This window comes from Clytia hemisphaerica, unplaced genomic scaffold (genome assembly GCF_902728285.1).
Source record: "Clytia hemisphaerica strain Z4C2 unplaced genomic scaffold, Clytia hemisphaerica genome assembly, whole genome shotgun sequence".
Taxonomy (NCBI): domain Eukaryota; kingdom Metazoa; phylum Cnidaria; class Hydrozoa; order Leptothecata; family Clytiidae; genus Clytia; species Clytia hemisphaerica.
In genome coordinates, this window is record NW_027104020.1 from 909040 (window position 1) to 925300 (window position 16261).

The 16261-nt window shown below is 31.4% G+C and overlaps 1 protein-coding gene across 1 annotated transcript; it reads right to left on the reverse strand.

The window, feature by feature from the left end:
• Nucleotides 1–13140: 13140 nt before the first annotated feature.
• On the reverse strand, nt 13141–15473 carry LOC136811553 (uncharacterized). The gene is made up of 5 exons (XM_067068174.1): nt 15375–15473; nt 14705–14777; nt 14295–14371; nt 13481–14051; nt 13141–13150 (listed from the first exon to the last, which is right to left on the reverse strand). The coding sequence occupies exons 1-5, from the start codon at nt 15433–15435 to the stop codon at nt 13141–13143; spliced, it is 792 nt and encodes a 263-aa protein (XP_066924275.1). The 5' UTR covers nt 15436–15473.
• Nucleotides 15474–16261: the final 788 nt, after the last annotated feature.

Consider the following 16261-nt stretch of genomic DNA (forward strand, 5'->3'; position numbering starts at 1 on the left):
GTCCGTTTGTAAATCCGTAGCCTTGCTCTCAAATTCCTCCTGCTTACTTCCCACTGTTTCGCGAAATCATTCAAATCATCTTCCTTATCTAAAATGAAATAGGTAATTTGAATAATACCTAATGTTTTCAGCTATTATTGCCGGCACCTGTGCTCTATTATAAAGGAAATTTTTAAGGCAAGGTCTCAAATAAAAGGCACTTTTAACGGGGGGGGGGGTTGTACGGTAGATATAGACTGATTGTACTTATATTGATGACAAGAAAAAATATTTATCCGCACAAGCAACTTTTTAAAACATTTTACCTCGCATTGCTAGAATTCGTCCTTCTACAGCTTTTCCTCTGACATCAAAACGGCAAGTTTCGCCTCTAACAATCCATCTAAGTTGCTCAGTTTGTCGAGTGGTCGTAGAATCGTCAGAAGCAAAATAAATATAGCTCCATGAAGCAAGTTTAGGTTGAAATGTTCGCACTCTCGTGTTAGGCATTTTTAAGGCTTAAATTAAATTATTATACAGCAAAGCACTAAGTAACAATTTGAAAAAATATGTGGGAAATTTTCAACAGCTTTTGACACAGTTCTTATGTTTGATTACGATTATGTTTGATAAGTTTTTTAGATTATGATTATGTTCGATAAGTTTTTTGATTGCGATTAAATTAAATTGGATCACCCCTTCAGAGCTTTTTTAGCGTGGGTGGCCAAGCGCTTAAAAGTACCGTACGAGAGCGAATTAATGGAACGTAATCAAATAAAATTGAATGTAATCAAATCAATCGAACGTAAATCCAACAGTAAATCCTGTGTAATATTTATTGCGTTTGACAATCGAATCGCAATTATTTGATGGATGTATTTATTTGTAAATGGGAATGGGCTATTTATTCCAAAAAAATTATACAGGGGTATTGATGAATTTTTTCACTATCCCCCTGGAAATTTTGAATAACAAATTATCTCCTGAAATGGAAATCAGGGAGTAGACCCCTCTGAAAAGTGAAATTTTGTGGAAAAGTAACTATTGATGCTAGTTTATGAAGAGAGAACCCCCTGGAAACAGAATCCATTTATTTCTTACCTAAATACTTGAAACCGTGGTAAAAATGCAAAAGTCTACCATCTTGCGAACTTTTAGTTACGTCAATAATGGCCACATAGGGTAAATTATGTCAGAAATGTAAACAAACAAACAAGAAAACAAAAGTGAAACGCATCGTAATTATGCATTCGATATTGCCGCTATTTACAATAGCATTCTTTCACTGTTGACCCAGAATGTAGAAACAAATGCGAATTTTTTTTGCTTGGAAAAGCTTCCACTTGACACAAAGAACACAAATGATCAATGTAAGAAAATTTTTTACGACCCGACAACCCCAACACCGGACTTATGGAAGTCCCAAGTCCGATGTGCGTGTCCCGGTGCACATTAATTTTTTTCCGACGCATGTCCGGTGCCTAGAGCTCTCGACATTAAACACCGGAATTACCACGTCCGATTTAGCAAAAGGATACTTTTTGAAACCGGACAAAAACACCGGATTGTACGATGCGCCAGCAGGGTCGTAAATAATGGAAGACTGGAAGACTGTAGCGCACAATTAATAAAGAGGTAAATTAACAATAAAAATACAAAAAATTCCATGCATGTAGTAAATACAAAAATCACTGACCTAGGTAGTTTCCCTTTTTTGGTCAAAAAACAGCCAGCAGCCAGCAGCAAAATTAAAACCAAAAATATTACAATGCATAGTCCAACTTCCAACAGATTAGATATTGCTGTTTTCATATTCTCTTAGGAGTTTTGTCATCCAATAATTTACTGCTACCTCCTTTACATGGCAAGCTTTTGTTAGACTTGATAATTGACTCAAAATTCATTGCCAGAACCCAGAACATTTATTTTATTTGAGATGCTTGAAAAATTATTGCTATATAATATGCTATATGTTTCATAATAAGGGTAAGGCACTTTCAGTGTCAGTTTAAAATAAGAACTTACTGTACAGAGAGGGTATAAACACTTCAATTGACCTTGTTTACCACCAGCATATCCTACCAATTTAGCATGTACCTTGGTAAAACAACACCACTATAACCACACGAGGTCACCCAGGCACAAGGGCCATGTCCTCTGATCTGTTCAGCCGATTCTGCACATGCGATTTCTGCAAAAAATCTGCAATTTTGAATGACAGTTAAATTTTGCAAATCGTACCTACATCGACGTGAATGGTACCTACAATGAAGCAAATAGTACCTAGTACCGCGCAAACAGTACCTATAATCGCAAATGGTACCTGGTTTCAAGCAATCGGTACCGGATTTTTGACATATAGTACTCATCGATATTGTTAATATTAATATTATTAATATGATAATGAAATTTTTTGATTACAGATTATTAATTTGTCAAACGCAAATGACATAATATTTATATGGGCACGAGCATTTCAGTACTATTTACTATCTACTATTGGTATGATCGGACTCTATTACAGTCTATTTGCCAAATTAAGGATGATGCTTTAAAACGTATTTCAAGGCATTACAAATATTATGGATAAAATGCATGACATATTATTAATGTGGTTATGAGATTTTTTTATTACAGATTATTAATATGTCAAACGCAAATGACATAATCCATGACATATTATTAATATGGTTATGAGATTTTTATTACAAATTATTAATATGTCAAACGAAAATGACATAATATTTATATGGTCCCGAGCATTTCAGTACTATTTACTATCTACTGTTGGTATGATCGGACTCTATTACAGTTTATTAGCCAAATTAATGATGCGCCATGCTAATTACATGCTTTTATCAAACGTATTTCAAGGCATTCATTACAAATAATATGGAAAATCCAGCATATTATTAATATGGTTATGAGATTTTTATTACAAATTATTAATATGTCAAACGAAAATGACATAATATTTATATGGTCCCGAGCATTTCAGTACTATTTACTATCTACTGTTGGTATGATCGGACTATTAATGATGCGCCATGCTAATTACATGCTTTTATCAAACGTATTTCAAGGCATTACAAATAATATGGATAAAATCCATGACATATTATTAATATGGTTATGAGATTTTTATTACAAATTATTAATATGTCAAACGAAAATGACATAATATTTATATGGTCCCGAGCATTTCAGTACTATTTACTATCTACTGTTGGTATGATCGGACTCTATTACAGTTTATTAGCCAAATTAATGATGCGCCATGCTAATTACATGCTTTTAATCAAACGTATTTCAAGGCATTACAAATAATATGGATAAAATCAATGACATATTTTAATATGGTTATGAGATTTTTATTACAAATTATTAATATGTCAAACGAAAATGACATAATATTTATATGGTCCCGAGCATTTCAGTACTATTTACTATCTACTGTTGGTATGATCGGACTCTATTACAGTTTATTAGCCAAATTAATGATGCGCCATGCTAATTACATGCTTTTATCAAACGTATTTCAAGGCATTACAAATAATATGGATAAATCCATGACATATTATTAATATGGTTATGAGATTTTTATTACAAATTTATTAATATGTCAAACGAAATGACATAATATTTATATGGTCCCGAGCATTTCAGTACTATTTACTATCTACTGTTGGTATGATCGGACTCTATACAGTTTATAGCCAAATTAATGATGCGCCATGCTAATTAACATGCTTTTATCAAACGTATTTCAAGGCATTACAAATAATATGGATAAAATCCATGACATATTATTAATATGGTTATGAGATTTTTATTACAAATTATTAATATGTCAAACGAAAATGACATAATATTTATATGGTCCCGAGCATTTCAGTACTATTTACTATCTACTGTTGGTATGATCGGACTCTATTACAGTTTATTAGCCAAATTAATGATGCGCCATGCTAATTACATGCTTTTATCAAACGTATTTCAAGGCATTACAAATAATATGGATAAAATCATGACATATTATTAATATGGTTATGAGATTTTTATTACAAATTATTAATATGTCAAACGAAAATGACATAATATTTATATGGTCCCGAGCATTTCAGTACTATTTACTATCTACTGTTGGTATGATCGGACTCTATTACAGTTTATAGCCAAATTAATGATGCGCCATGTAATTACATGCTTTATCAAACGTATTTCAAGGCATTACAAATAATATGGATAAAATCCAGACATATTATTAATATGGTTATGAGATTTTTATTACAAATTATTATATGTCAAACGAAAATGGACATAATAATTTATATGGTCCCGAGCATTTCAGTACTATTTACTATCTACTGTTGCATGATCGGACTCTATACAGTTAGCCAAATTAATGATGAGCCATGCTAATTACATGCTTTTATCAAACGTATTTTCAAGGCATACAAATAATATGGATAAATCCATGACATATTATTAATATGGTTATGAGATTTTTATTACAAATTATTAATATGTCAAACGAAAATGACATAATTATATGGTCGCGACCATTTCAGTACTATTTACTATCTACTGTTGGTATGATCGGACTCTATTACAGTTTATAGCCAAATTATTATGATGCGCCATGCTAATTACATGCTTTTATCAACGTATTTCAAGGCATTACAAATAATATGGATAAAATTCATGACATATTATTAATATGGTTATGAGATTTTTATTACAAATTATTAATATGTCAAACGAAAATGACATAATATTTACATGGTCCCGAGCATTTCAGTACTATTTACTATCTACTGTTGGTATGATCGGACTCTATTACAGTTTTTTAGCCAAATTAATGATGCGCCATGCTAATTACATGCTTTTATCAAACGTATTTCAAGGCATTACAAATAATATGGATAAAATCCATGACATATTATTAATATGGTTATGAGATTTTTATTACAAATTATTAATATGTCAAACGAAAATGACATAATATTTATATGGTCCCGAGCATTTCAGTACTTATTAATATCTACTGTTGGTATGATCGGACTCTATTACAGTTTATTAGCCAAAATAATGATGCGCCATGCTAATTACATGCTTTTATCAAACGTATTTCAAGGCATTACAAATAATATGGATAAAATCCATGACATATTATTAATATGGTTATGAGATTTTTATTACAAATTATTAATATGTCAAACGAAAATGACATAATATTTATATGGTCCCGAGCATTTCAGTACTATTTACTATCTACTGTTGGTATGATCGGACTCTATTACAGTTTATTAGCCAAATTAATGATGCGCCATGCTAATTACATGCTTTTATCAAACGTATTTCAAGGCATTACAAATAATATGGATAAAATCAATGCCATATTATTAATATGGTTATGAGATTTTTATTACAAATTATTAATATGTCAAACGAAAATGACATAATATTTATATGGTCACGAGCATTTCAGTACTATTTACAATCTACTGTTGGTATGATCGGACTCTATTACAGTTTATTAGCCAAATTAATGATGCGCCATGCTAATTACATGCTTTTATCAAACGTATTTCAAGGCATTACAAATAATATGGATAAAATCCATGACATATTATTAATATGGTTATGAGATTTTTATTACAAATTATTAATATGTCAAACGAAAATGACATAATATTTATATGGTCCCGAGCATTTCAGTACTATTTACTATCTACTGTTGGTATGATCGGACTCTATTACAGTTTATTAGCCAAATTAATGATGCGCCATGCTAATTACATGCTTTATCAAACGTATTTCAAGGCATTACAATATATGGATAAAATCCATGACATATTATTAATATGGTTATGAGATTTTATTACAAATTATTAATATGTCAAAACGAAAATGACATAATATTTATATGGTCGCGAGCATTTCAGTACTATTTACTATCTACTGTTGGTATGATCGGACTCTATTACAGTTTATTAGCCAAATTAAAATGGATAGCCATGCTAATTACATGCTTTTATCAAACGTATTTCAAGGCATTACAAATAATATGGATAAAATCCATGACATATTATTAATATGTTATGAGATTTTTATTACAAATTATTAATATGTCAAACGAAAATGACATAATATTTATATGGTCCCGAGCATTTCAGTACTATTTACTATCTACTGTTGGTATGATCGGACTCTATTACAGTTTATTAGCCAAATTAATGATGCGCCATGCTAATTACATGCTTTTATCAAACGTATTTCAAGGCATTACAAATAATATGGATAAAATCCATGACATATTATTAATATGGTTATGAGATTTTTATTACAAATATTAATATGTCAAACGAAAATGACATAATATTTATATGGTCCCGAGCATTTCAGTACTATTTACTATCTACTGTTGGTATGATCGGACTCTATTACAGTTTATTAGCCAAATTAATGATGCGCCATGCTAATTACATGCTTTTATCAAAACGTATTTCAAGGCATTACAAATAATATGGATAAAATCATCACATATTATTAATATGGTTATGAGATTTTTATTACAATTATTATATGTCAAACGAAAATGACATAATATTTATTTGGTCCCGAGCATTTCAGTACTATTTACTATCTACTGTTGGTATGATCGGACTCTATTACAGTTTATTAGCCAAATTAATGATGCGCCATGCTAATTACATGCTTTTATCAAACGTATTTCAAGGCATTACAAATAATATGGATAAAATTCATGACATATTATTAATATGGTTATGAGATTTTTATTACAAAATATTAATATGTCAAACGAAAATGACATAATATTTATATGATCCCGAGCATTTCAGTACTATTTACTATCTACTGTTGGTATGATCAGACTCTATTACAGTTTATTAGCCAAATTAATGATGCGCCATGCTAATTACATGCTTTTATCAAACGTATTTCAAGGCATTACAAATAATATGGATAAAATCCATGACATATTATTAATATGGTTATGAGATTTTTATTACAAATTATTAATATGTCAAACGAAAATGACATAATATTTATATGGTCCCGAGCATTTCAGTACTATTTACTATCTACTGTTGGCATGATCGGACTCTATTACAGTTAGCCAAATTAATGATGAGCCATGCTAATTACATGCTTTTATCAAACGTATTTCAAGGCATTACAAATAATATGGATAAAATCCATGACATATTATTAATATGGTTATGAGATTTTTATTACAAATTATTAATATGTCAAACGAAAATGACATAATATTTATATGGTCCCGAGCATTTCAGTACTATTTACTATCTACTGTTGGTATGATCGGACTCTATTACAGTTTATTAGCCAAATTAATGATGCGCCATGCTAATTACATACTTTTATCAAACGTATTCAAGGCATTACAAATAATATGGATAAAATCCATGACATATTATTAATATGGTTATGAGATTTTTATTACAAATTATTAATATGTCAAACGAAAAATGACATAATATTTATATGGTCCCCAGCATTTCAGTACTATTTACTATCTACTGTTGGTATGATCGGACTCTATTACAGTTTATTAGCCAAATTAATGATGCGCCATGCTAATTACATGCTTTTATCAAACGTATTTCAAGGCATTACAAATAATATGGATAAAATCCATGACATATTATTAATATGGTTATGAGATTTTTATTACAAATTATTAATATGTCAAACGAAAATGACATAATATTTATATGGTCCCCAGCATTTCAGTACTATTTACTATCTACTGTTGGTATGATCGGACTCTATTACAGTTTATTAGCCAAATTAATGATGCGCCATGCTAATTACATGCTTTTATCAAACGTATTTCAAGGCATTACAAAATAAATGGATAAAATCCATGACATATTATTAATATGGTTATGAGATTTTTATTACAAATTATTAATATGTCAAACGAAAATGACATAATATTTATATGGTCCCGAGCATTTCAGTACTATTTACTATCTACTGTTGGTATGATCGGACTCTATTACAGTTAGCCAAATTAATGATGCGCCATGCTAATAACATGCTTTTATCAAACGTATTTCAAGGCATTACAAATAATATGGATAAAATCCATGACATATTATTAATATGGTTATGAGATTTTTATTACAAATTATTAATATGTCAAACGAAAATGACATAATATTATGTGGTCCCGAGCATTGCAGTACTATTACTATCTACTACTGTGTGGTATGATCGGACTCTATTACAGTTTATTAGCCAAATTATTGATGCGCCATGCTAATTACATGCTTTTATCAAACGTATTTCAAGGCATTACAAATAATATGGATAAAATTCATGACATATTATTAATATGGTTATGAGATTTTTATTACAAATTATTAATATGTCAAACGAAAATGACATAATATTTACATGGTCCCGAGCATTTCAGTACTATTTACTATCTACTGTTGGTATGATCGGACTCTATTACAGTTTTTTTAGCCAAATTAATGATGCGCCATGCTAATTACATGCTTTTAATCAACGTATTTCAAGGCATACAAATAATATGGATAAAATCCATGACATATTATTATATGGTTATGAGATTTTTATTACAAATTATTAATATGTCAAACGAAAATGACATAATATTTATATGGTCCTGAGCATTTCAGTACTATTTACTATCTACTGTTGGTATGATCGGACTCTATTACAGTTAAAGGCATTACAAATAATATGGATAAAATCCATGACATATTATTAATATGGTTATGAGATTTTTATTACAAATTATTAATATGTCAAACGAAAATGACATAATATTTATATGGTCCCGAGCATTTCAGTACTATTTACTATCTACTGTTGGTATGATCGGACTCTATTACAGTTTATTAGCCAAATTAATGATGCGCCATGCTAATTACATGCTTTTATCAAACGTATTTCAAGGCATTACAAATAATATGGATAAAATCCATGACATATTATTAATATGGTTATGAGATTTTTATTATTATATATTATATTTTATTATTATTTTTATTATATTATTTTCATCTAATGCCAATAACAATGTTTAAAGAGGGATATCAAAGACTTCCTCCTCAAACTATACAATACAGAGATTTTTCTAAATTTAAAGGATTAGAATTTAATTTAGATTTATCACAAACCTTGGCGTTTTTTCAGCCAACAGACTATAAACAATTCGAGTTAATTTTTACCTCTATTTTACAAACATATGTACCAATCAAGAAAAAGACCATCAGGGGTAATGACAAATCTCACATGACAAAAGACTCAGAAAGCAAATTATGAAGCGCTCTCGCTTAAAAACATTTCCAGAAAACAGAGCTTCCTGAGATAAACAAGCCTATAAAAAACAGAGGAATCTGGTAGTAAAATTAAACAAAAATATAAAAAAGAATATTTTTCGAGTATTGATACTACCAAAGAAAAATCCCTCTGGAATATATGCAAGCCTTATTTTACAAACAAAGGCACATATCAAGGCAAAATTGTCCTTGCTGAGAAAGATGACATTATCTCTGATGATCAAAAGATCGTAAACATGTTCAATAAATACTTTAGAGACATTACAAGTACCTTACCAATCAAACGTACAGGGAAAAGATTTGATAAATCTTCGGAGCCAGTCTTAGAAGCTGTCAATCACTTTTCAAATCATCCAAGTATAGTCAAGATTAGGTCAGATGCTTGTAATGATAATCTCCAAGAAATATTTCAATTTAAATGTGTAAATAATGATATTATTAGGAAAATTATCCTTTCCCTAAATCCAAGGAAATCTGTTAGTGGTGATTTACCAATAAATATTTTAAAACTATCAGTTGATATCTACCTGGATTATATAACTAATTTTGTAAATTTATCAATACAGAACAATGTTTTTTCCAGATGAACTGAAAGCTGCTGACATAAATCCAGTCTTCAAAAAGAAGATGAAATGGACAAAGTCAATTACAGGCCCATTAGCATACTACCAGCAATCTCCAAGATTTTTGAACGTGTGCTTTTTAACCAACTTAACGATTTCATCGAGCCTAAATTTAGTAAAATTCTTTGTGGATTTCGTAAAGGCCACAGCACACAACATGCTCTTTTACGCCTTCTTAAACGCTGGCAAGCATGTTTAGATAAGAATGAGATTGTTGGCACTGTTCTAATGGACCTCTCTAAAGCTTATGATTGCCTGAACCATGAGTTACTCATTGCAAAGTTGCAAGCCTACAAAATTGGGGATCCTGCTCTGCATTTAATATACAACTATCTCAAAAAACGAAAACAGAGGGTGAAAATTGGATCTGTTTTTAGTGAATGGCTTGAAATTCTTTCAGGAGTACCACAGGGTTCTATATTAGGTCCCTTACTTTTCAATATTTTTATTAATGATATCATCAAATTTGTAGAACAATGTGACATTTGTAATTTTGCTGATGATAACACAATCGATAGTTGTGGAACCACTGCAGATACCGTACTAGACAATCTTAAAAACGATTTAGCCATTTTAATATCATGGTTCGAATCCAACTATCTGAAAATTTCAAATGATGCTACTAGGCAAAAATATTGATAATTCCACTATTTCTATAAAATGTAAAAATGTGATAGTTAAAGCAAAACATTCGGTTGTTTTGTTAGGAGTAATTTTTGATGAAAAACTTAATCTTAACCAACAAGTAGATAAAATTTGTTCTACTGTAAATAGGAACACTACAGCTCTCCAAAGAATAAGGAAATATTTGGATCAAGGAAAGGCCCTAACTCTCTGTAACTCTTCTATACTTTGTCACTTCAAATATTGCCCCTTAATTTGGATGTTTTCTTCTCGAGCATCCAATAACGAAATAAAAAGAGTGCACAAAAGGGCTCTACGTGTAGTACATTCAAACTTCTCCTTATCCTATGGAACTGTACTAAACCGTACAAATACTGTTCAAATCCACACTCAGAATCTCCAGTATCTGATGGTGGAAGTCTTCAAGTCTATCAATGGCTTAAGTCCTAGCTTCATGGCAGAAATTTTTAAAATTAAAGAGGTTGAAATCAATCTCCGCTCTGCAAAACTTCTGATCCTCCCTGAAGCTACCCGCTATACGTTCGGTATTTACGGTTTATCTTTTAGAGCATCTTTGCTGTGGAACCAATTGCCAAAAAAGTTGAAATTACATGACATCAAGATTTAGCCAAGTTCAAAACTGAGATAAAAAACTGGAATGGCTCTAAATGTTCATGTAACATCTGTCGGTAATTGAACACAAAAGATCTCGTCGTTTTTAATTTTATTTTGTAAAATGTTGGATTTTATTAGTTATAAATTTTTGATTTGTAACTACGTTCCCCCAACAAGAAAGAAAGAAATTATTATTATTATATATATTACAAATTATTAATATATCAAACGAAAATGACATAATATTTATATGGTCACGAGCATTTCAGTACTATTTTTTAAGAACCTAAGATATCAACGGTAGAGGGGGTGCGCCCATGTTCGAACACCAAAATTCTACCCCGAATAACTTCCTTTCAGTCGAAAAAGATCGCTCAAAAAACAGCATAATGATAGAATCATCTTTTAGGAACAAAGTAATGTAAAGGAAAATAATTGAAAAGCTTCTCAAAAAAAGTATTTGCCACTTCTTTACCCCTACCTGATTTCAACGATTTTAGAAGTTGCGCCCCACTTCGAACATTGACGTTTTGTTTAAAAAAAGAAGACGCTCCATTGGGCAAGTGACGTCAATTTTTTGATGTGGAAAAAACGAAAAAGTTTTACAGCTGTTTTGTCTTTCGAACAAGGGCGATTTGTATGTTCGAACAAGGGCGCACAAACAACAAAATAGTAGGGGGCAGATCTTGACAATTTACACTAAAACAATAAGATAATCCATAAAACTGGTTTTCGCATTTGAAAGAGGAATGAAAACTGACTACAACTACCCAAAAACTTCACTGCAAAACTCTTAGATGAATTGAAGGTACTCATGTCTTTAGCGCTAGCTTCAAAAAAAGTTTCACGGAAAAGGACTAGTAGACAGGCAAGTTTTTGGCACTTCGAATTCAAAGTGGTTTCCTTTAATGGCGCTTTTGGCGGTGAAACTTATACAGAAGTATAAGTAAGAGTTCCTGAATGTACTGTAAAAAGATTATCACCAAAAATCATTTTTTTAGTACATAAATCTTATCGAAAAGTTGAACTATCTTGCGCGTTCGAACATGGGCGCTGTTCGAACATGGGCGCACCTCCTCTATACAAATGAAAGCATAAATTCACAATTCTTTCATTCTTTTGACCACCTCTTTTTGAACCATTTTGAACAACAAGTTTTTTTTATGGGAAATTTTGTAAGAAATTTATGACATTTATGACAAATCTTCAAAATTTATGACATTTTTACCAAATTGGTGAAAATTTGTAAACAATTAGGAATTTATGACAAATGGGAGGCCTGTACCTTACAATCAAAACACTTTTTTCTTTGCATGAAGATTAAATAAAATATTGATATTGAAATATAAAATACTGATATTTACNAGTATTCTAGAAAAATCAAAATCAAAAATCAAAACACTTAAGCCTTAATGTCATAAATATAAGTACTGATATTTACAGTGGGTAATAAAATTCTAGAATAGTTTAGATTCATACAGTTTTGCATGAAGACTTGATGACTTGCTAGATCAAAAATTCTTTTTGCATTTGATCATAATATGACTGAGCTAAAATTGTTGAGAGTTTCTTGGTCTAATTTCAAATAATGAATCTTCCAGCTGAGTCCAAAGATGAAAATTTTGAAAAAAAAAATTTTTTTCAAATTTTTTTGTTGCTAAGCAACCATCGCTAGCTACCATGCCTAAAAAAATAAAAATTTTTTTGGTATTTTTTAGTAGCAAATTTAATATACATTCAGAATATGTATGGTTTTAGGGTATTATCTTCAACACGAAAGAAGTTATAATCATTTTAAAAGCAACCTGTCTTCAAAAACTCAAAAATAATGTTCGGGCCCAAAGGGTTAAATGTTCCTAGAAAAAAAGTTTTTTTAAGAACCTTACAATCAGAACACTTTTTTCTTTGCATGAAGATTAAATAAAATAAAATCATTAAATGTTCCTAGAAAATAAAATGAAAGGAAAAATAAAAGGAAAGAAAAAAAAAATTATAATTGAACAATTCCAGGAATTTTTTTATTATATATTATTATAATTTTTTCTGTCTTTCCTCTCGAATTCTCTTAATTTCACTTATATAATCATAATAAAACTGTGTCATAACGTCCATTTTCTTGTCCAGCTCTATTTCTTTATCACCCTTGTAAAATTGATACACACGATTGGGTGCCAAAACGAATTTGCGTTTTCGCGATAATTTATCTCGATTAATATTAGTCAAAATATTAGTCAAAACAAAAGCCGATTTGAAAAAAATAACACAAGGAGATACTCGTCATGTTGTTGGCCATGAATGGATGGCAAAACAAATTGTAAAGCATGATCCAATGTTTTCAGTAACCGACTTTCGTTGTTGTACATTTCTGTTTCTCCTAATTTTGCCTCCATATAACTAATTACACCCTGTTCAGGTCCGTCATTCCACTTGTAACATCCATCGATTCGTACAGCTCTGAAATCTGATTCGGGATTTGTTTCACCTGCTGCATAATGATCAGTCTGTGATCTTTGTCTTTCTTGCACAGATTGCTTGTCAACAAATTTCACATTATATTTGTAATTGACTGGTGACGTTTGACAATATCCAGTGCCCACCGGTATCATCATTTCGCTAGGATGTAATGCCAGGAACATTGAGCGCATGGAGTTTTCTTTTGAACTATGCAGATCGTCTAGATATTCTTTGTCAAATAACTGAACCATATTGATGAAATTGCCTAACTTTATGTCATCTTTATGTTCTTCGTAAGCCATGAAATTCTTATATTCTGCCACGTCTTCGCCTAAATAGCAGGTGATCAGACATTGATTTTTGTTAGACTTGTCTATTACACTCCACAATTCTAAAAATATAAAATAAAAATTTTACTATATGTTAATTTAAGATAAAAGACTTAAGTAGCAGGTGTAATTAAATGCATCTATTTCTAGGAAGAAAAGTCATATCCCCTTCGTCAATCCATAGTAATAGTATTAGTATTAATTATGTACTAGTAATCTCAGGAGGGAAATTCGGGATAAATTTCCTGAGGTCGATTCTGAAATTTATTGAAAAAGTATAATTTGAATCAAGATATGTCACTTACTATATATCGCAAACTCTTGATTAGTTGATTGGTCCCGCTCCAAAATCAAATTTTTGGGTTTATGCCCAGTGAAACATCTAAGAAAGAAATTTGACTTAAGTTACAATAGCCAGTAATTGCCATGAAAGTAGATTTAAGAACTGTGGGAAATTACTATGTCATTAATAAAAGACCTAATTCATGTCATTAAGTTACAATAGCCAGTAATTGCCATGAAAGTAGATTTAAGAACTGTGGGAAATTACTATGTCATTAATAAAAGATTTTTAAAAAAAATTTCAAAATCATTAACACTTAACATTTTCTTAATAAATCCTATCCATTATTTTGGCTGTCCACTTAAGGAAGGGGGTGTCGACATTAAGGCTGTTTACAGAACATGGTGATTAAAAGGAGAAAGAAAGACCTACACATTGGGACGGCTTGTCCGAGCTTTGTGAATTTCTATACTTCCTCTATCCAATCCACTCCACTCCTTGCGATCTGTAAAAACAAGATAGGTAGTGTTAATTGAGATTTCCACGTCTTTTTTCAGGGAAATTTACAAGAAAATTCTAAAATTTCCCTTTCCAGCCAGACCTGATCAATGGAACTAATCGAACTGATTTTTTAATCGAACTAATCGAACCTGATCGAACGATTAATCGGACTAATCGAACTTCCAGGTTTTTTCAAAAAATTGGGTTATTGGGCTATTCCATTTAAAAAGTATACAGGGGTATTGACAAACTTTTTACACAAACCCCCTGGAACTTTTGATGGCCAGCACAGACTGACAGAATTGGTGCACAACAGTACGCCGAATATATTCGGCATGAGCTTCAAGATTTGGTCAGCATATCAGCGTGGAATATATTCAGCTTCCAGTTCCCTGCCATTCCCACCGCCCAACAGCTAGCATAACGAAATGGACATAAATGCAAAATTGCGAGAGCCTACAACACCCGCTTCCGCCTTCGGAAAAAATTTACAACGCCTTTGACGCAACCTTTGATTTATCAAAACAGATTCCACACTGGTACGACGTTGTAAATTTGTCTTAGCATAAAAATGGAATCAGGTAAAATCATAAATACTTACACATTTCACGTACTTCTTCATCATCTGTACTTGCATCATTTTCTAGTTGACTTCTTGGCATTTTTTCAACTGCACCAGTTTCTGGTTCGGTCTCAGACTTCTTTTCATTTTTTCAACTGTTTTTGTTACTACTTATTAAATATATAGATAGTTAGATAGATACTGTAGATAAAATAAACGAGATTCACGCGCACTATGAAGCATTCCATTGAAAATTTTGAACAAAACTGAACAAAAACCCCTTGGAAAATCAAGGCTCTGACCCCACTGGAAAAGTTTGTCAATACCCCCTGTAGCTACAGTTTACAGTAAGAAAGTATAGGTCCAAAAGTTGAACAGGGAAGGCTCTACAGTGAAATTTGAGGTGTCTATAGTTCAGTCATGACAAATATTGACCTTTTCAAAAGTAAACAATGCTATTCACTGATAAAAATGCTAAAAAAACACTGAAAAAATAGCTCAGCTCATCAGCTCATCTCAGTCCCAGAAGCACAATCCCCACAAGCACATTGTCCACAAGCTACGGTCTACCATATTAGTTTTTGAATTAATAACGGAACGAAATGAAGCGGTTTCTATTGGTTAGAATTGACGTAACCATTACAAATTAGCCAATTGAACGGCTTCATTTTGTTTCGGAGCGCCTCTTCAGAGTGCAACGGCATTGTCATAACCATACAAATAGTATGTATATGGCCTGGGTACCAGCCCGAGATTACCCAGCATCCATTGTTCACATTTTCCATGCGCTCCATACAAATAACATAACCATACAAATAGAATGTATATGGCCTGGGTACCAGCCCGAGATTACCCAGCATCCATTGTTCACATTTTCCATGCGCTCCATTCTGATAGCGTCCTTTTGCAAATAACCTGGCAAACGT